The sequence below is a fragment of the Camelus ferus genome, chromosome 2 (assembly GCF_009834535.1).
Source record: "Camelus ferus isolate YT-003-E chromosome 2, BCGSAC_Cfer_1.0, whole genome shotgun sequence".
Classification (NCBI taxonomy): Eukaryota; Metazoa; Chordata; class Mammalia; order Artiodactyla; family Camelidae; genus Camelus; species Camelus ferus.
This window is the reverse complement of record NC_045697.1, coordinates 26046848-26067733: the sequence shown is the minus strand read 5'-3', so window position 1 is coordinate 26067733 and position 20886 is coordinate 26046848. Positions and strand designations below refer to the sequence as shown.

Below are 20886 nucleotides of genomic sequence, written 5' to 3'. Positions count from 1 at the left end.
CAGTTGTTTTAAGAAACTAAATTCTGTATTACCATTCTTTATACAGGAATTTCACTAATGTTCTCCTTTAATTTATCATTGGCTCTTAAATCTCAAGCAAATAAATGTAAATGACTGTAGGCTTCCGAATTTACCCACATGCATGGACACATAGACTCACAGACTGAAAAGGTTTGTAGACTCTAGTTGGCAAGGCACAGGATACTTAAGCAGCATTTCCCTAGTGACTCTAAGTGCTTGTGCCCAGCTCGGCAGTCAAATGAGAGGGAGAGTGTGAGACCCTTGATGCCCTTCTACTGTTAAATCAGTTGGGTAGCTAGTAGGAGGCGTCACAGTTAACAGCACCAACTGCGGAGTCCTACTCTTAGAATTACGGAATTTATCCACTGTTTATCTGCTGTGTGACTTTGGGCATGGGGCTTGCTTCCCTCCCAAGACAGCTGTGAGGATTAAATGAGATCCTACACAGATGGTTTGTGAACACTTTGCAAATATAGGCTATTACTATTAGCAATATAAGTCTGAGGGTGCATAAGAAAGGACGGATGTGTTTTGATGGGTGGGAGAGAGAGTGGCCAAGGTAGAGGGCATGAGGGAGAGGAGGGCAGAGCCTGTGGGTGACTGTGGCTCTGGGAGATGGCCAGGTTGAGGGAACTGGGCTTCCTGTGTGGGGTTTGATGGGGGGAGTGTTGCCACAAGCTAAGGTAGGTGACTGATGGTAGAGGAGAGAGGTGCTAAATTACCAATTTCACCCCATTCTGGGGCAGTAGGGTTCTTGACCTCTGACCTTCGGTAGTCTGCTCTACCCTATGGGATGGGCTATTATGACAGCAAGCATGTTTTCTCAAAACCACTTCCTCTTCTGCATGGTTGTGGGGTGTAAAGTGAAACTATTTGTCTTCATGAATGTGTGGAGTTAATATCTTGGTGTTTAACAGCGAGTTTGCTTGATATGCAAATACAGTGATACCGATTTCTCGTGACTATTCTGTACTGAAGCAAAGGTGGAATTCTCTAAGACCTGTAGCCTAAACTAACTGGTTTGGCATGTCATTTATATGGAGCTCTCTGAGTTTTTAAGAGATTAGCTATTTCTCCACATTAGTAACGTGAAGTCGAGGACACTTCTTTTAGTCACCTATGGTGCCAGGTGTCCTATGGGGATAGCGGATTAGTTGTAGAGATTTGGAGGGATAAAAATTGTACCTGAGGTTTCTACTTTGGGTGATACTGTAGGATGTTATAATGGTGCCACAAGCAAAAGCAGTTTCTCACACATTTCTGGGTTTCCCCCTAGGAGATCCACTCAGTTGGGGGGCTCCTGTTCTGGAACACAATAAATTTTCCTTGTTAGAGTCTGTAAGACTTGTACTGATAACATTGAAAAGTTTCACTCCTCATGTGCAGCCTAACTTCTTTCTATTTGGTACATACTTGTCTAAGGTTCCTTTCAGTCCTGTGATCCTGTGATTGTTAAGCCTATTATTTCGACACATTCGCAGGTTTCTAAAAACTCTAAGGTTATTATGTTTCTGATTTTAAAATGGTGTGCTTTAAAAAAAAATGGGTTAGACTGGCGAGTGAGTTCAATTGTACTATGCTACTTTTCCCTCCCATAAGATATTAAAATCAAGCAAAGGTAATTCCAGAAGTTGCCTGCACTGAATACTTAATAACCTTATGGTTTAATGAAGTGACTCCAGGTTTTCGGTTGTTTTCTTTCCTAGTTCAACTAGTGAGTAAGACAGAGTTCTGCTAGTAATGGGTGGAGGGTGGGTGTTTTTTTGTTTTTTTGTTTAACTTGAGGCATTAGGAGGAGGAAGGCTGTCCCAACTCGTATTTTTTTTTAATTAAAGTTGACTTACAATATTATATTAGTTTCAGGTGTACAATATAGTGATTCAGTATTTTATAGGTTATATTCCATTTAAAGTTATTACAGAATAAAGGCTATACTTGCCTGTGTGGTACACTGTATCCTTCCTGCTTATTTTATACATAAGAGTTTGTAGTTCTTAATCTCCTTCCCTGTCTTGCCCCTCTTTCCTTCCCTCTCTCCATTGGTAACTACTAGTTTGTTCTCTATATCCATGGGTCTGTTTCTGTTTTGTTATATTCATTTTTTAGAGTCCTAATATAAGTGATAACAGAGTATTTTTCTTTCTCTGCCTGACTTATTTCACTAAGCATGATACCCTCTGGCTTCATCCATGTTGCTGCAAATGGCAGAATTTCATTCTTTTTTATGGCTGAGTGTATATCACATTTTTTTGTCTGTTCATTTGTTAATGGACACTTAGGTTGCTTCCATATCTTGGCTATTGTGAATAATGCTGCTATGAACATTTGGGGGCTTGTATCTTTTTGAATTAGTGTTTTTATTTTTACTGGATATATGCCCAGGAGTGAAATTGCTGGATCATATGGTAGTTTTGTTTTTAGTTTTTTTGAGAAACCTCCATACTGTTCTCTACAGTGACTGCACCAATTTACATTCCTGCCAACAGTGCACACAGGTTCCCTTTTCTCTACATCTTCACCAGCATTTGTTATCTGGGTTCTTTTTGATGATAGCCATTCTGACAGGTGTGAGGTGATGTCTCATTGTGGTTTCAATTTGCATTTCTCTGATGATTAGCGATGTTGAGCATCTTTTCACGTGCCTGTTGGCCATCTGTATGCCTTCTTTGGTAAAATGCCTATTCAGGTCTTCTACTCATTTTTTGACTGAGTCATTGGCTTTTTGATATTGAATGTATGAGCTATTTATATATTTTGACTATTAATCCCTTATCGATCATATCATTTGCAAATATTTTCTCCCATTCAATAGGTTTTTTTTTTTTTGCGGATGGTTTTCTTTGCTGTGCAAAAGGTTAATTAAGTTTAATGTAGTCCTGTTTGTTTAATTTTGCTTTTGTTTCATTTACTTTAGGAGACAGATCCAAAAAAAATACTGCTACAGTTTATGTCAAAGAGTGTTCTGCTTATGTTATTTTCAAGAATCTTATGGTTTCTGGTTTTACGTTTAGGTCTTACTTCTATTTTGAGCTTATTTTTGTAAATGGTGTGGGAAAATGTTCTCATTTCATTGATTTACATGTGGCTGTCCAGTTTTCCCAGCACCTCTTATTAAAGAAGAAAATATCTTTTCTCCATTGTAAATTCTTATCTCCTTTGTCATAGATTGACCATAGTGCATGGGTTTACTTCTGGGCGCTCTATTCCGTTCCTTTGACCTATGTGTCTGTTTTTGTGCCAGTCATTCAGCAAGCATTTACTGAGCATCTTTTATATGCCCGAGAGTGTCCTAACTCAAGGCCTAGAGCAGTGAACAGGAGACAGGATCCCTGCCCTCTTGTAAAAGTTCACAGATACCAGGTAGTACCATGCCATGAAGACAGAGGAAGCGAGGGTGGGGAGGAATGAGGCACAAGGCATGCTTATCTGCATAGCACCATGAGGGAAGGCCCCTCTGAAGAGGACACATTGGAGCAGAGACCTACTAAGTGATGGAGTGAGCTGTTAGCCACGGGTATATTGACGAAGGAGATGGAAGTGTGGGAGGTCAGGTCATGAGGTGGACAGGCCAGCTTGGTGCTGACTGAGTGATGGGGGTGGGGAAAGCCGGGGAAAATGCGGTTGAGAAGTTGCAAGGAGTGATGTGGTGTGACGTCTGTTATGAAATGAATCATTCTTGCTGCTCTATTGGAAATATACTGCTTGTGGGGGCAGCGGGCCAGGACAGAAGCAAGAATATCAGGCAAGAGGCTGTTACAGAGATCTGAAATAGATGAGACGGTGGCCTGGACTTGGATGTGAGCAGGAGAGGTGGTGAGAAGCAGCTGGTGGTGCTTTCAAGGTAGAGCTCCATAAGATAATAAGACTATGGTTATTAAGTGATATTGAAAACCAGGCAGGTAGCAGGTGCTCCCGAATGCTTCTTCCCTTCTACTTTTACTTTCTCTTAGAAATGGGTCAGGATAGCACAGGCGGATGCGCATTCACGTCTGCCAGGCCGGCTGTTTGTTCCTTCTCTAAACATGCACTGCATATACGTCACATATGATGTTTCCAAACGAGTAAGTTGACTGGCAGTAATTGGGCAGCTTATGTGGGCTGGTCATCATCTTGGCAGATTTATTATTTTATTGTGGGATAATCGAAATAATTATAATGGCAGATATTTATTTAACATTTGTTGTGTGCAGTTGGTGCTCTAAATGTGTTACAACAGTCCTGTGAGGTAGGTACTGTTATCACTCCTGCTTTCCTGATGAGGAAACTGAGGCACAGAAAGGTTACATCCTGGGATTTGACCCATGTTGTTGGCTTCAAAATCTCAGCTTTAAGTTGCGCTGTCCCACTTCTGTAGGTGACTCTGGAATGAGTGGACTGTGATTAAATGCTGTAGGAATGCAGAGAAGAGAGTTTATTTCTTGTCCTGTAGGGAGCTTGTAAGGGAAACAGCATTTGAGTTAGGCGTCAAGACTGGGAAAGATTGCAGTTGTGGGAAGATAATGACTTAGTGATGAAAATAAATAATTATAATGATGGAAATGAACATATCCTAAGCCTTCACCACGGACTAAGCACCATTTTAACACTTAGGATGGATTATCTCGGTGAATCTTCACCAGCACTGAGGTACCTGTGAGCGTTTCCGTTTTGTGGGTAGGGAAACAGACACATGGACGTGTGCTGGGGTTCGCCCTGCTGGAAAGTGGAGGACGTAGGGTCTGAGTCTGACTCCAGGCTCGTGGGCGCTGTGTTGGGAAGCACATCCCTCCTGAGGGCGGAGAGCGGTGGCCTTAGGCTGAGGTGGGATGGCATAAAGCATCTGTGGGGAGTGTGAGGAATTTACAACTGTAATTACTGAATTTTGTTGCATATCCCAGTCTTCTTTGGAGTACGTTACAAAAGCAGATTCCTGCATCTGCTCTCAGCAGCTGCTGCTGAACAGTCCGACCACTGACCGGTGCCCAGAGAGCCACTAACCTAGAGCACGGCGTGTGCACCAGGTGCCCAAGTGGAGGTCAGAACGTGGAGGCTTCGATTTCATGTTGAGTTTGCACCTGGTAGACTTGTATAGAGTTGGGCATCCCAATCTCTTCGCGTCTGATGATGGACTTGGGGCCAGAAGCCTCTAAGGAAGTGGATCTGTGAACACTCATGGACAGTCAGATGGTTAAAAAGTCTGGAGATGGAGCCAACATGAAAGCGCAGAGAGCATTGTAGGGCCCGTGGGAGGGAGCCTTTCTGGGCCATGAGAAGGAATCTGGTTCATTAGCATGTTCACTGACAGTGGAAAGAGGTGGCTTGGTCAGAACATTTGGTATATCCATCCTTGAGTCAGCCGCTCTGGAGGTTTATGTGTAACGGAAGGAAAGGGCTTCTGTGTTAAAACACAAAGGCTCACACAGGCACACACACACCAAAAAAAATGAACAGAATGGGCCTCTCAACCTCTTCTACCGTCCCTACTGGCCGATCTCCTATCTTGTCAACATGTCCCATGCCCTTTGCAGATTTCTAGAATCCTAGCTTTAGATGTATTTGGAGAAAGCAGTGATCCATTCTGCTTCAAGGGTTTGATAGGAAGCCTTCAGAGAAGTCATACCTGCCTATTCATAATTTTAAATAGTGAATAGGATTTTGCAAAATGTGTAGATTTGCCAGCAGATACAGCATATGCAAAATATTTAACAGTTTGTTGTCTGGGGAAATAAATGCTAATTAACAAAAGGAGCTAAAGTCAATGTTGTGGCACAGGTTAAACCTGAGCCTGAAGTCAGTACATGGGAACACTGTGCTGCAGGAAATACGTATGAGGCGTGGAATCTGGTGCATTATTGCCATTTACATTAATAGTAGCTGCTCTAGTTTTTATTGGTGAACTGGGACCAGACTGCGGGGGTTCACCATGAGGAGCTTGGACTGTCTTGTTCAGGATGTGGAGTGACAGGCCAAATTTGGATTTTCAGTTGTCCGGTAGTACATGGAGACTGGGCTAATGGATTTGTTCAGAGGTGGCTGCAGTAATTCAGGCAGGAGATGTAATGAGGGTCTGAGCTGTGGCAAAGGCAGGGAGGAAGGAGAAAAGCATTAGTTCAAGATTTTCTCATGATTCTGGAGGCTGAGAAGTCCAAAATCAGAGTTCCAGCCAATCTGGCAATAATCATTTTCATTTTGTGATGTGCAAAAAAATTAGATAATGAGGGTTTTTTCTTTCTTTCTTTCGTTCTTTCTTTCTTTCTTTTTTTTTTTTTTACAAAATAATTATGTAGAACAAGAATAGTATATCTGAGAATTAGTTGTATGTGGTGTTGAGGTTTAACTTTCTCCTTTTTTTTCCCCTGACATTTTGTGATTTTGAATGACGGAGGGATACCTTACTGACAAAAGCATTTCCTGTCTTTCATCTCTTGCTCGTACTTTGCTTCTGCAGTGCTGCCTTGAATACGATCTTTTCCCCTTTTTCACACACTTGCTTGTCAGTGTTGGCAGATGTTTTTGAATAGTGCAGGCAAGAGCTTCAGGGCGGGTGGCGTGTAACACAGGGAGACCCTGAGTTGTATCTTTCCAAGATCTACTCTGAGATGTGATTTCCAGAAATGTTGCATCAGTGCTTGTTCAGATAAATATACCTTGTTTGGGTATGTCTCATTTTATTACTTCAGTGCATGGTCCTTATGCACGTTCTCTACTTTTTTCTTTTTCTTGACGCATAACATACAGATTTTTGCACACGTTGTTCATTTTCACAGACTGAACACAGCCATGTAAACAGCACCGTGGTACATCAACTTTTAAAATACTTGAATGATGTTGTTTGTGAGAAAAATAAACCTATGTGAATCTGCTGTGTGTAAAGACAATGTGACCTTTAAACTTTTTCCTTTTACTTTCATATTCACTTACTTCCTGTTACCTAATGTATAGTTAGTTAACTAGTCTTTTCTTATGTAATGATACTGCGCATGTAATGCTGCTGCATTTTTGAAATGAAAGTTATTGACCTAAGAAATATGTTCTAACTGCTTTTTGAGAGAGTCTCTGAAGAAAGTGGTGTAAAGAGGTGAGTTATTCATATCTAGTTCTAGGTACTGTTAAGAAGAATTATCTAAAATTTGCAAGTCAGAAAGAATGTACAGTGTGTTCTTTCAGTGCCTTGTCGGGGCTGTGGTTTAAGGCTCACCAATGGGGTATTTAACTCTAAGTCTTGCGCTCCGCTTTCTGTTTACCATTTGGTTAGAGCCCAGAATGGGGAAGTGCCCTGTTAGCTTATAAATTTTTGTCCAGTAGAAAGATATCCCCAAAGGTTATGGTTTTATTGCCCTGTAGGACCCTAACCAGTTTTTTTTGTTGTTGTTGTTTTAAATCTAACCTATCTGTCTTATTCTGACACACACACACACACACACACAAAACCTTTTATAATGGACTGTATAAGCCTGTTGCACAGATGCTCTTGAAAGTAGCCTTACCACATTACTGGTTCCTTCATTAATCATGAATACATTTTTTTGACACTTGCTCATTTTACATTTGAGAATTATTTTTCACCTTTTTGAAAATCACAGCCTTTCTGTCCCGCTCCTTCCCCTGCTAGCCAGGCACTGACTGAGCAAAGTAACGCACAAAGATTCCAAACGCTCAGTGAGCGCAAGGAATCATCCTCATTTCTATTGTGTTTCTTCAGAGAACATTTATCATATAAAACCAGTTTTAATAACCAAAAGTCCTAAGACATTGCTTTTCTTTTTTTTCCAGGCTCAAGCACATAAAGCATTCACTGAGGAGAAAAGAACATTTTGAGATAAGCGATAGAGGAAAAGCCAGTACAGACGTGCATCCTCCTGTGTGTGTTTCATTGCACTGCCTCTTTTAACTCTGCTTAGTAATGAAGCCACCATTATGTCCTCAGTCAGTGAAGTAAATGTCGATATCAAAGATTTCCTCATGAGCATCAATTTGGAGCAATACCTCTTGCGCTTCCGCGAATTTGGCTTCAACAACGTGAAGGACTGTGCGGCGATAAATGACAGCGTGCTGCTCAAAGTTGGCATATCACCCACGGGACACCGGAGGCGGATACTTAAACAGTTACAGATAGTCTTGTCAAAAATGCAAGATATCCCAGTATATGCAAATGTCCATAAAACAAAGAAGAATGATGAGACTCCAAAGGACCACCCTGCTCCATCTTCTGATCAGAACACCTGCATAGAGCTTTCAGATTCCCCTAGTGTTCAGACACCTAGCCCAGTGCAGTTGGAGACTGTTACAAACACTCTTGATCCAGATGAGGCTAGTGTGGGAAATAGCCAGCCTCTTAAATCAGAGGATAAGCTGACTCTTCCTAAACACAACTTCCCCATTCCAGAAGAAGAACCACACCTGAATTCAGATTCTTTATTTGGTAGCAAAATTACTAAAATAGAATCTTTGATTGCAAAAGGGACTCTAGACTGTACAACTGAAGAAGAACAAACAGAAAAAGTTGATTTGAGCTCAGAGAATGTGAGCAGGCTTCCTAATGCGGACCCTGAACTCATTTCTGCCCCTGGCTGCTCAGTATCAGACGCAAATGCTGGAAATGGGACGAATGGTGTATTAGACAGACCACCACCATCCCCATTCTTTCAGTTTCAAGGAGAAATGGTTGTCAATGAGTTGTATGTTCCATCCTCACCAGCCCTGACACCTATGAGAAGTCGTAGCAAGCTGGTTTCAAGACCATCTCGATCGTTTATGCTAAGACATCGGCCTGTACCAGAGATTCCAGGATCAACAAAAGGAATTTCAGGGAGGTAAGGATTTTTACCGTGGGCCATATATATTTAATTGGGGGAATTTAGTTATTTTTAACAATTTTATTTTCACTGTTCTCTTCTAAATTTGACATATTCATGTGCCTATTCAACCAACCTTGTCTTTCTTCTAAAGCTTTTTTTTGTCATGCCGTCTCTCTGTACACCACTTCCCGGCATCTGTTTCCAACTTATAACTGCCTGGGACTCTCCTGTTTAACTGAGGGAGTTCCTTTTCCCTCATTCTACCTGGATATTCCTTCCCCAGACCTTCCTCCATGCCTGGTATTCTGTACTTCCATGAGTGCACTTCTTATATTTGAATTGTGGACTCTGAATCCCCACTAGGTTTTTTGTCTTTTGGCAGGAGCCACATTCCTAGTGATTACATCTACTGCCAGACACAATGCCTGGCATGAATTAATAATTCAGCACACAGCTAGTGAGCACCTGCTCGGTACTGGCCACTGTGCTCGGCACCAAGGCGGTAGAGAGGTGTCAAGGGACTTGGAGTGTAGTGTAGAGGACGTGTGAAAAGCTACCGCTGAACAGTGTGAAGCCAGATCCACGGGAGACTGGGACTCTAAAGAGGGGCCCTACCAGCGGGTAGCGTCACTGGTACCCAAAGGTAACTGTGGAGTCTGAGAGGAGCTGCCTTACAGCACAGAGAGCTTTCAGCCATTTCTCAAGGTTACACCTAACATGTGGTTTTCTCCAGGGTTGTGGGGATTTTTTTTTCCCCACTGAAAGCTGACACTTGTCTGTCTGCTGGAAGTCATGAAGTGGTTTAAGTTTGACCGTTACTGCTGTGGCACTAAATTCAAGTACAGATTCCTGCCCGGGCTCTAGACTGGCATTTCTGCAAGTTTCCCCCTCACCCTTGTATCCTGCTGCTGGCTCTCTTGCCCATGAACCCTGTTGGTAATGGCAGTACAAGATCTTGGTTGTATTTACAAGAGACAATGTGGAAGTTTAGTATTTGCAAGGCAAAATGTGGCAATTTACAAGACCATGTTAAGTACCTCCCATTAGAGCATAAACTCTTTGAGGACAGAAACCCTAATTAATTTGTCTTAATCTTGGCATCATAAATATTGAGTATTTATTGGGAACTCAGTAGTGGTGGTGTTACTTATTAAAACACCCAGAAGCTGCCTTGATTTATAATTTTTCATGGGTTATCTAATTCTCACACTGGTCCTCCGAAGTAGGTATTTTTCATCCATTTTCTTATGAGGTAACTGAGCTTTAGGTTAATTTTTCTAGGGTCACATGTGTTGTAAACTGGGGTTTCATTTCAGTATATCTGACTCCAAAAGCCACGTTCTTAACCACTCATTTAGTAAATATTCTTTAAAATGTAAATTACATATATAAGATCTGGAATATTTCTTAGGAATGTAGAAGATGACCAGTTTTTGTACAACACTGTAGCTTTAGCATATTTTACCAATTTTAAACAATTAGAGTACATGAGAAGGGTCTGCCGTGAGTACACACATTAAAACTGTGTCTTTGCCAGAGCAGAGTCCTTTTGGGAGCCATAAAGATAACTTCAGATCAGAAATCCTTGGCTCATGTTTTAAACAAGATGTGCTTTTTTTTTTTTTGGTAAATTTTTGAGCGTCTTTTGGTGTTCATTTAGTTGTAAGAGTAAGCTTTGTGTCATGTGGAAGGCTTGTTATTCACGTTGTGACTCTGAGTCCTTGAAAATTAGAATTGAAATAATGTGAAAATTAGTAGTAAATTACGTAGCACTCACCAGTATCATAGCACTGCCAGGGAACCCAGTGTCACCTCTCTTTTCTTCTTTGATTATGGCAGTAAATGGTAACTATGTATTTATGGTGCTCGAATTATAAAATGAGAGCATAAATAATTATTTTCAGACTTCACTGTCTGTTTTTCTTTATGATCCTTGCCTGAATTGCAAATAGTAATTGCCAGATTTTACAGTTATAATGTAACTTTAAGAATAAAACTGGGGATTATATAATCTGAGAGTCCCTCTAGTCAAATATCTAAATGATACTTTAGTGCATTTCTCCTTGTATCGAATAAAGCTTTCTTTGAGGCCGGTGCTTTTAACATAATTTCTTTCTTTTTTTTAAACATTTTTTATTGAGTTATAGTCAATTTACAATGTTGTGTCAAATTCCAGTGTAGAGCACAATTTTTCAATTATACATGAACATACATATTAACGTAATTTCTTGTTAAACACTTCATATAGCTGTTGAAAGGAACAAGATGCTAGATGCATATTTCTGATGTGAGGAGCTTTGTTTCTGTCTCCCTGGACCTGTACCCCACCCCCCACCCCCTGGCAGTTTATCTGATGCAGCTGACTCTCCAGTTTAGTGGGTTATCTTTGTCCTTGCCTTGGGCTTCATCCCTGAATTCCTGCCTACTCCTTTTCTTGGGGAGGCTGGGCTGGGTGGGGCTACACTGGACCTTGGACTTCAGGATCTCTTTTTAACTCCTGTCTCTTGAGGGCTGGGTCCGAACTAGGCTTGATGAGCCTGCTCCTTCCTTACCTCCTCAGCTGGAGGTCTCCCGTAGAGGTCTCCAAGCAGAAAGCCAGCTCCCCCACAGCTGCCCTTCCCTGGGAGTCATAGATGGGTCTTGTCATCCTTCCAAGAGCATCCTTAGTGCTCGAGGCAGGAAGGAACAGGTCTCACTCAGCTACTGAAGAGGTACTTATTCTCCTCCCCAGTTTCATGATTTTCATGCATCTTTCATGTAACTGTTTTATCCTTGGCACAAGTCACAAAGCCCTGTCTTTTAGGTGTCATGCCTTTGAATGTTTCAGGAGAAGGAAAAATAAGGAAGCAGAGGTAAAGGAGAGGAGGGTGGTCGGCAAGGCAGCACTTGATTGGAGTCCACCTCTTATAACTTATTATAAAACCCATGTGCTGTATTGACTGAGGGCTGTTCCCCAGTTTGAAATTGAAACCTGATGTCTCAGGCCTTTTGTGAACTTTTTATTTAAAGTAAGAATCTTAGATATTTTTCTCTAGATGTACATAGACATGATATAGACATTAAAAAAGGACTAATGCTATTTTAGACTTTAATGTTGAAATATATGTAAGCAGAAAATTACAGAAAATCATAACCGGTTGTTTGCTACATTGAATAAGAAAAATACAGAAATTCATCCCATCGTTTTCATGTTTAAGAAAAACTGCATTTCATGTTACAGCGGAAAAATGCTTAGCATTCTAAAGTTCAGATTTTTTTCCCTTTAAAATGGCTTTCTATAAGTTCTATGAAAAAATGGGTTCATCATTTCAATATTTGCAAAATTTTGACTTGAACATCTAAATGCTGAATCAAAATTAATAATCATTTGATGTATTGTTAGAGGATAAAAGTATCTATCTGCTTGATACTTTTCACAAGTAAAAAGGAATTACATTTGTACTCATTTTTCATAATTAAAGAAGCTCCACTTTGAAAAAAATTTATTTTTAACGGCAACTCCTGCTAGTTGATGAAAAATTGTTTCATGATAATGAGGTAGACTTTTGTGTTGTAATCCATCTGTAATTATTTATTCTTATCCCAAGGACATTTTTTGAAACATTGAAGATTGAGGTTTAATTATCTGTGCATTGTAAATCTCACATTCTTGGTCCGTGCTGTAGTTAATGCCCTCTCATGTTTTCTGACTTTGTATTTGTGTGTTCTAGTTAGACGTTATGTAACCTCAAGGCAGTTTTCTACTGCTGCCTAATGACTGTGGTGTTTTTCTTTTGAATTCAATTCTGTAATGACCTGTAGTTAGTCTGTTATGAATTTTAAGAACTGCATTTTTAAACAAGCATTCTGTGTAATGATGTGGTCCATTTATGGAGTGTTATTAATGATTTTTTGGGCATGGCTGCCTTGCCTGAGTAATGGGTGTGCATAGATCCTAAAGAGAAATCGTTAACGTTAATTAACCTTTATGCCACTGCTTTTCTTAGCAATTTTAATAGTTAAAAAAAATGTGAAAAAATAACATCTTGTAGGTATGTTGAAGATTCACTGTAATCAGAGTTATTTTTTGCAACTTGGTGTTTCATTTAATATTTTTGAGATTTGTTCACATCCATTCATGTATGTATTTTCTTTTTCATTATGAATGAAGAGTGTTGATACTTTTAAGGACTTGGAGACCATTGTGTCTACTCACTTTACGAGGAGAACCAATCATTCTTTTCTCTAATAAAAAACAAAAACAGTTGGCTGGTTGTAGCTGACTCTTGACATGGTGTAGGGCACACCTTATTCTCTCTAAAAGCATCATCTCGTTAATCCTCATAATGTTCCCAGGCTGCAGGCCCTATTTTTATTCCCCTTCAATAAATGAGGAAACTAGACTCAGGACAGTTGGGTAACTTGACCAAGATCACCAAAGCATAATAACAAAAGAAGATGATAACTACTGCTTTTCTTTAAGAGATTTTAATTTTTGCACGTCAACCATGCTTTATAGTTGAAAATTAAAAGCAATCTGCAACCTTTAGGATAATTGGTGGGAAAATAAAAGGGCAGAAAAAGGCAGAGAGGAAAGAACTTGGGCTTTTGCACTCAGGACAGAACTGACCATGAATGCTGGCTTTGCCTCCTATTAGCTGTGGGACGTGGGCTGCCACAGCCTCCTTTTCCTTACTGATAGGATTAGGACACCTGGTGCTACTTCCAAGGGCGCTTAGGAGGATGAAATATGAGATGTAGATATATAAACTTATGCTTTGGGCATAATAGGTATTAGAATAGAAAATAGCTGGTGATAATTTATTCATAGATAAATGAGAATATAAATTGCTAATCACCAGTTTTCCAAACAACTTGTTTCTTGTATGGAGCTAATCTTTCATCGACAGTAGATCAAATGAACTTGGCTGATACATTTGGTAATTGCTTGCAGGTGAATATTGAATGCCACAATCAGTAAAAATCATTGCAAACTTTTTTCTTTACATTTGTAAGACTAAGAGTAAAAACCAACAAAATATGCTTTAAAATACTGCTAATGGGTGTACTTAAGAGTTCAAAATCTTTATTTTTAAAATTTGCCTGTTTTAATCTTTTCCTTCAGTAAGGTTGAATATTGTATTAAGTGTTGTGGTTTAGAACAGGGGCTATGGAGCTAGACTGCCTGGGTTTGAGTCTCAGGCTAGTTACTGACAAGCTGTGTGCCTGTGGGAACATGAACTAACTGCTTTGTGTGCCAATTTTCTTCTTAAAAAATGCAGATAATAATAGATTTTACTTCTTAGGGTGTTTGTGACTATACACACGCACACGCATTTATATTATGACTGTGTGTAGATTTATAAAATTTTGTCTGACATATAGTAAATGCTGAATAAGAATTCGCAATATTTATTATTAGCACAAGTTACTGAAAAGGTAGAAAATTTGAGTGCTGCTCTACTTGGGGTTGAAATTATTACTATGTACTTGTGTCAGTGACATGCAGACTTGAGGAAACAATTATAGCTATATAACAATGCCCAGAATCTGAAAATAATGAACAAGTAAAGGGTGAGTTATTTTGCAACCCCTTGGTAAACTTGTACTCCCTCCCCTGCCAAAGATGACTTCTATCCCGACTTTAAATAATGATTATTACATTCTTGCCTTTAAAAAATGTTTTACCTCTTAAGTATGTCCCAAACAATGTACTCTCTTGTGGACTTAAAAGTGCAATCATATAGTAAATATTCTTTTACTTAAGCTCATTTTGCTAAACTTTGAGACTCATCTATGTTGGTGTCTGTTTGTTTTCACTGCTGTATAATATTTCATTGTATGGATATACCACCATATCCATTCTCCTATTGTTATATTTCATATTCTCAACATCATCTGGTATTTTTACATATAAATGATATATGTGTAAATACATATGTAAATCAGCTTTATTTATGACTAGTTTACATATAATAAAATAGACTAAAGTTAAGTATTAAGATTTGAGTTTTGCCAAATATATGCACCCATGTGACCACTACCACAATCAAGTTACAGAACATTTCTATTCCCCCTCCAAAATCACCTTTGCACATTTGCAGTAAATTGTCCTGTCACCTGCATTGGGCAACCAGTGATCCTACTGTAAATTAGTTTTCTCTGTTCTAGAATTTCATATAAATGGAATCATACAGCAAGTGATGTTCCATGTCTGACATCTTTTATTCAGCATGATGTTTCTGAGGTGCCTTCATGTGGCTGCATGTCCGTTTGTGGTTTTGGTTATTGAAGAGTGTTCTTTAGTGTGCTTCTCCGACAACGTCTTTAATGTCTTGCATGTGGACATACATTTGCGTGGTTTTGCTTGCAGCATAGCTTTGTCCATGTCTGTTGAATATACTCCTAGGAGTACAATTGCTGTCATAGGAGATTCTTGTCTTCCACATTCATAGGTAGTGCAGAATGGTTCTTACCATCCTGCTCAGTTGTGTCAACACCAGCAGTGCATGTGCGTTCCTTCTGTTTCACACACAGCAGCATTTGGTTATTTAAAAAAATTTTAGCCATACCAGTGGGTGGATAGTTCATTGTGATTTTAATTTGTATTTTCTGATAACTAGCAAAATTGAGCATATTTTGATGCATTTATTGGTCATTGACCATGTTTCTATCTTGTTTTCTTTTATGTGGTGCCTTTTAAAGTCATTTACCCATTTTTTTTTTTAGGGGGGAGTAGGTAGGTTGTTGTTTTGAATTGCATTTTCTGTTTTTTATAGTGATTTTTAAGAGTTACTGATGCACCATGGGTATAAGCCCTTTGTGGAATAAATAGATCTTTTCTCTTTCTGCATTAGTGCTTTTTATTCCTTGATGGTGACTTTTAATGAATAAAAGTTCTTAACTTTAATTTAGTCAAAATTACCATTATTTTCCTCTAGAGTTAGAACTTTTTGTGTCTTAAGACATATAAAGATAGTCTGTTTTACCTTCTAGCTTTATTATCTGGCCTGTCAGATTGGGATTTATAATCCACCTTGAATTGATTTCTATGTATAGTTTGAGATAGGAGTGAAGTTTTTTAATACCAGTTGGGTATCTAAGTGATCTTATTAAGAACATGCTTTGCTCATTGCTCAAGACTGACATCTTTGTCTTAAGTTAAATAGAAATTGAGTTCCTTTATGTATGCTTCATTCTACTTCACTGATCTCTTATTTGTCCTTTTATCAGTAATGTAGTGTCTTTGTTACCATAGCTTTAAAAATAAATCCTCATACCTGGTGGAGCAAGTCTTCTCACTTTGTTCTTCAAAAGTGTCTTAGTTATTGTTCATCTTTCGCTTTTGTATACGAATTTTAAAATCAGCTTGTTAAATTCCACCTACACACTCACCCCTGTAACTCTGTTGATTGGGATTGCATTGATTCTACAGGTTCATACAAGTGGTATTGACATCTTTGCAGTATTTAGTCTTTCATATGTTCCTCCGTTTAATTAGATTTTCTTTAATTTTCTTGGTAATAATTTCTAGTTCTTACAAATCTTTGTTAGATTTAATCCTGGGTTTTGATATTTTTTGCTACTCTTGTATGTGGTATCACTTTTAATATTTCATTTTGTTAACTGATATTTGGGGATATAGTTTATATTTTATGTATTGACCTTATAAACAGTAACTGTGCTAAATTCATTTTTAAGTATTTTGAAGTATAATATTTGCATAATAAATGGTACCAATTCAAAACATATAATTTGATGACTTTTAAAAGATATGTAAACCTATAAAATTATCACCACAGTCAAGAAACAGCAGCTCTATCACCCTTAAGAATTTCTCAGTGTCTTTTTAGAGTCCATCCCTCTTTCAGACCCCTTATAGAATCGTGTAGGATGTACTTCTGTGTGCCTGGCTTTTTTTGCTCAGCATGATGATTTTAAGATTTATTCATATTACCGTGTTTCGTATTAGTTTGTTTCTTTTTAGTAGTTTATTATTTCCCTTCCTCCAAGCTTGATAGTAATCCTTTGGGTCCCTATACCACCTTCTGTTTGTCATTCACCTGTTGATGTACATTTTGTTTGTTTTAAGTTTTTGATTATTGAGGATAAAGTGCTATGAAGAAAACTACAAAAAATTTTTCCATGGGCCTACATATGTTTTCAATTCTTCTGAGTTTCTTGAGTTGGATAGCTGGAAGCTTAAGTTAACTTTACCAGAAAATGTCAAGCAGTATTCCAAAGTGGATGTATCCTTTTACCTTCCTGCTGGCAATATTTAAACATTCTAGTTACTCAGCATACTCTCTAACACTTGGTATTTATAACCTTAAATTTAGCCATTCTAATGACTACGTGGTTAGTATCCCATTCGTGTATCCTCTTGTAAAGTGTCTGTTTAAACTTTTGTCCATTTTTAAATTGAGTTATTCCTGTTACTAGATTGTAAGGGTTTTTGTTTGTTTGTTTGTTTGTTTTGTTGTTTTTAATTCTGGAAACAGGTCATTTGTCAGAAATGTAACACCATAAAGTCCAACTTTTTCTTTTTCCTTTTTCTGGTTTTGGTTTTGGTTTTGGTTTTTGTATCTTATTTAAGAAATCTTTGCATACTGAAAGGTTGCAAAGATTTTCTTCTATTGTTTTCCAGAAGTTTTAGAGTTTTAGCATGAACATTTAGGCCTAAACTCCGTTTTAAGTTAATTTTTGTGTGTGGTATGAGGTAGGTTGATCCTCATGTCTCTTTTTCATTGAGCTGTCCAGTTGTTCCAGCAACACTTGCTGAAGAGGCTATCCTTCCCCCACTGACTTGCCTTGACATGTTTTTTCAGAAATCAGTGGAACATAGATGTGTGGGCATTTATGTAGACTTTTTGTTTGATTCCATTGATTTACGTGTCTATACTTTCACCAATACCACACTGATCTGATTGTTGTAGTTATTCATAAAGTATAAAGCTTCCAATTTTGTCCTTTTAAATATTCTGACCATTCCAGGTTGTTTGTATTTGCATGTAAATTTTAGACTCACCTTATTAATTTCTCCAAAGAAGCCCACTGGAATTTTGTTTAGGATTATGTTGACTCTATGTATCAATATGTGGAGAATTGACATTTCAACAGTATTGAGTCTTCTAATCTGTGAACATGGAATATCTATCTATTTAGATCTTTACATTTTTTTCTCAACAATGTTTTATAGTTTTCAGTGTGTAGATCTTGTCCATATTTTTATAAGTTTACACCCTAATATTTCCTGTTTCTGTATGCTATTGTAAAAGTTGTGCTTTCAAACTATTTTTCCAGTTGTTCATTGCTAGTATTTAGAAAGACTTAATTTTTAAATATATTTCTCCCTATCCTGGGACCTTGCTAGATTGACTTAATAGTTTGAGAAGCTTTTTGGTAGACTTTTTTTTAGGATTTTGTATTGATTAGATACAGACTTCTTATAAGAGACCTTCCTTTCCAATCTGCATGCTTTTTATTTCTTTCACTTGTCTTATTGCACTGACTGCAACCTCTGAAATAAGGTGAATAAAATTTGTGAATCCCACTTACTTGCCTTACTTCCAGTCTTAGGCAACGTGATTGTCTTTAATTGTTAATTATGATGTTAGTTTTTCATAAATGCCCTTTATTAGGTTGAGGAAGTATTTTTCTGTTCCTAGTTTGCTGAGAGGTTTTGTCATGAATGGATGTTGAATTTTGTCAGTTGGTTTTTCTGAATCTATTTTCATGAGAATGTGATTTTTCTCTTTTATTTTCTTAATTTGGTGAATTACATTGATTTTTCTGTGTTAAATCAACTTTGCTTTCCTGGGGTAAATCTCACCTAGTCATAATATATTATCCTTTTTAGATATTGTTGGATTTGACTTGCTAATATTTTGTTAATGATTTTTGCACCTCAAGTTCATTAGGAATATTTGTCTAACATTTATCTATTGTTTTATTTTTGACTGGTTGGATATCAATACTGGCCTTACAGAATGAATTAGGAAGTGGTCCCTCCTTCCCTATTTTCTGAAAAAATTTGTGTAGAATTGGTATGATTTCTTTCTTAAATGTTTGGTAGGATTCACCAGTGAAATATTTGGGCCTGGAGCTTTCTGTGGATGGGTAGGTGATTAATTACTAAATTGAATTTTTCTAATAGATACAGGGATATTAAGATTTTCTGTTTATTCTTGTGTCATATTTGATAATTTGTACCTAAAGGAATTTTTCCATTTTATCTGTTATTGAATTAACATGTGACATAAAGTTTTTCTTTTCTTTATTTTTAAAAATAAATTTTATTTTAATTTTTAGTGGAGATACTGGGGATTGAACCTAGGACCTCTTGCACACTAAGCATGCACTCTACCACTGAGCTATTTCTGTCCCCCCAGGGTTTCTCTTAATCATCTATAATTTAGCCCCTTTAACGTTCATAGAAATTGTTTTGACATTGTGTCTTTGTCCTGATATTGGCAATTTGTCTCTTCTGTCTCTCACTTTTATTTCCCTTCCATGAGGTTTATCAGTTTTATCAATCTTTTCAAAGAACCATCTTTTAGTTACAGTGATTTTTGAATTTTGTCCATATTCTAGTTCATTGGTTTCTATTCTTTTTAAAATATTCTTTCTTATAGTTACTTAGGTGTATGTATATATGTGTGTATATATATACATATACATACACACATATATATATATATTTTTTAAGAAAGGTTAAGGACACTGTTCTGATCCTTACATTTAGATAGAAAAATAGAACTCGTTCATGTAGTAGTAGATTCATTACCCTCTGTTTCCACAGTGTTTTTCTCTGTCACTGCTGTTATGTTGTATTCTAATTAATTACCTGTAGTGTCTCCCTCCCAAGGCTGTAGGATCTTTGAGAAGAAGTCTTGTTTTATTTTCAAATTATGCTCATGGAGCCAGACAAATTTTTGACTCAATATTACAAACCTAATGACCAAAAAAAAAAAAAAAAAAAAAAAACTATACAAATTCTTGGGCAAATATGATCATTTACTTTTGTGAATTATAAATTATAAATTACAAGTGAGGAACAAACACTAGTGGGATCCAGTAAAACCACTTCCTTTAAGACTATTTAGAAAAACACATTATGGAATTTGGCCATTATATTTAATTAAAATTAAACTTATTTTTGAATATTGGTTTTTTTTACCCAAAAGAATATATGTGTCTCTAATTCTTTATTCAAGCTGGTAACATCTGTTTTTATGTATGTACTTTAACTTACCTATTTTTCCCTTTACTTTAAGCTATTTCCGTGAGAGAAGAAATGTTGCTACCTCAACTGGAAGATCTGTGACACAGCAAAGTGAGTCTCAGCATTTAAAGTCTGTAAATTAGTTAGTACTTTTTTGATAGCCTTACATGTGTTAAAATCACAGTCAAGAGGGCAGCCCCCCCGAGGAGGAGTGGGAATAACAGTCTGCTAGGGTTTATAGTACTACAGACTTTCAAAGGTGAGTAAATGAAAGACAGAAATGTACACAGAGACTCCTGGAAATTTGTGCATGCCTATGGAAAAAGATTTTTTTCTACAGCCTTCATTTATCATTAGCTACAGTCGAAGGCATTTTAACTAAATTACGTGGTTTCTGACAGTCTGAGCTACAGGACGTAGATTTATGGAAAGTAATCTTGCCATGGTAACAGCAAAGGGCTTACATGGCTCTGATCAGTTGATTATTGACAGAGGCTGTTTGTTCTTTCTGAAAATTCTGCTTGTACAAGTTCAGGAATGTTCTTCCCAATGATAAGATGACAACACTTGGCTACTGAACCTTTAAAAAATTTACCACAGCAGAAAATGCAAGTGTTGAGAGTTCTTTCTTGTAGATTGGTGTAGCTCAGGGATGGTGGTAATTCTCTTGAAGTGATTTGTTTACAGGTGCTTTAGTATTTATGGAAATAGAGGGATTGTATTAAGTGGATTCTGGCATTTTGAGTGCTATTAACATCTGATTATTATTCTAGTGAGCTTTAAATGGTCATTTGTTGGAAATTATAGTAGAATTAAGATTAATTTTCTGCTGTTAATACTATCCTCTTATTTAGGGACGAACATTATAAATGTGATATGACAGTT

General features: G+C 37.6%; 1 protein-coding gene across 2 annotated transcripts in view; it reads left to right on the top strand.

Moving 5' to 3' along the window:
* ARAP2 (ArfGAP with RhoGAP domain, ankyrin repeat and PH domain 2) overlaps positions 1-20886 on the top strand; it is a 162249-nt gene that overhangs the window by 5974 nt on the left and 135389 nt on the right. For both annotated transcript variants that reach the window (XM_032495553.1, XM_032495548.1), the window contains exons 2-3: positions 7774-8813; positions 20054-20112. In XM_032495553.1, the coding sequence (XP_032351444.1) occupies positions 7918-8813; positions 20054-20112 (955 nt within the window). In that variant the 5' untranslated portion in view covers positions 7774-7917. The remainder of the gene's footprint in view (positions 1-7773; positions 8814-20053; positions 20113-20886) is intronic.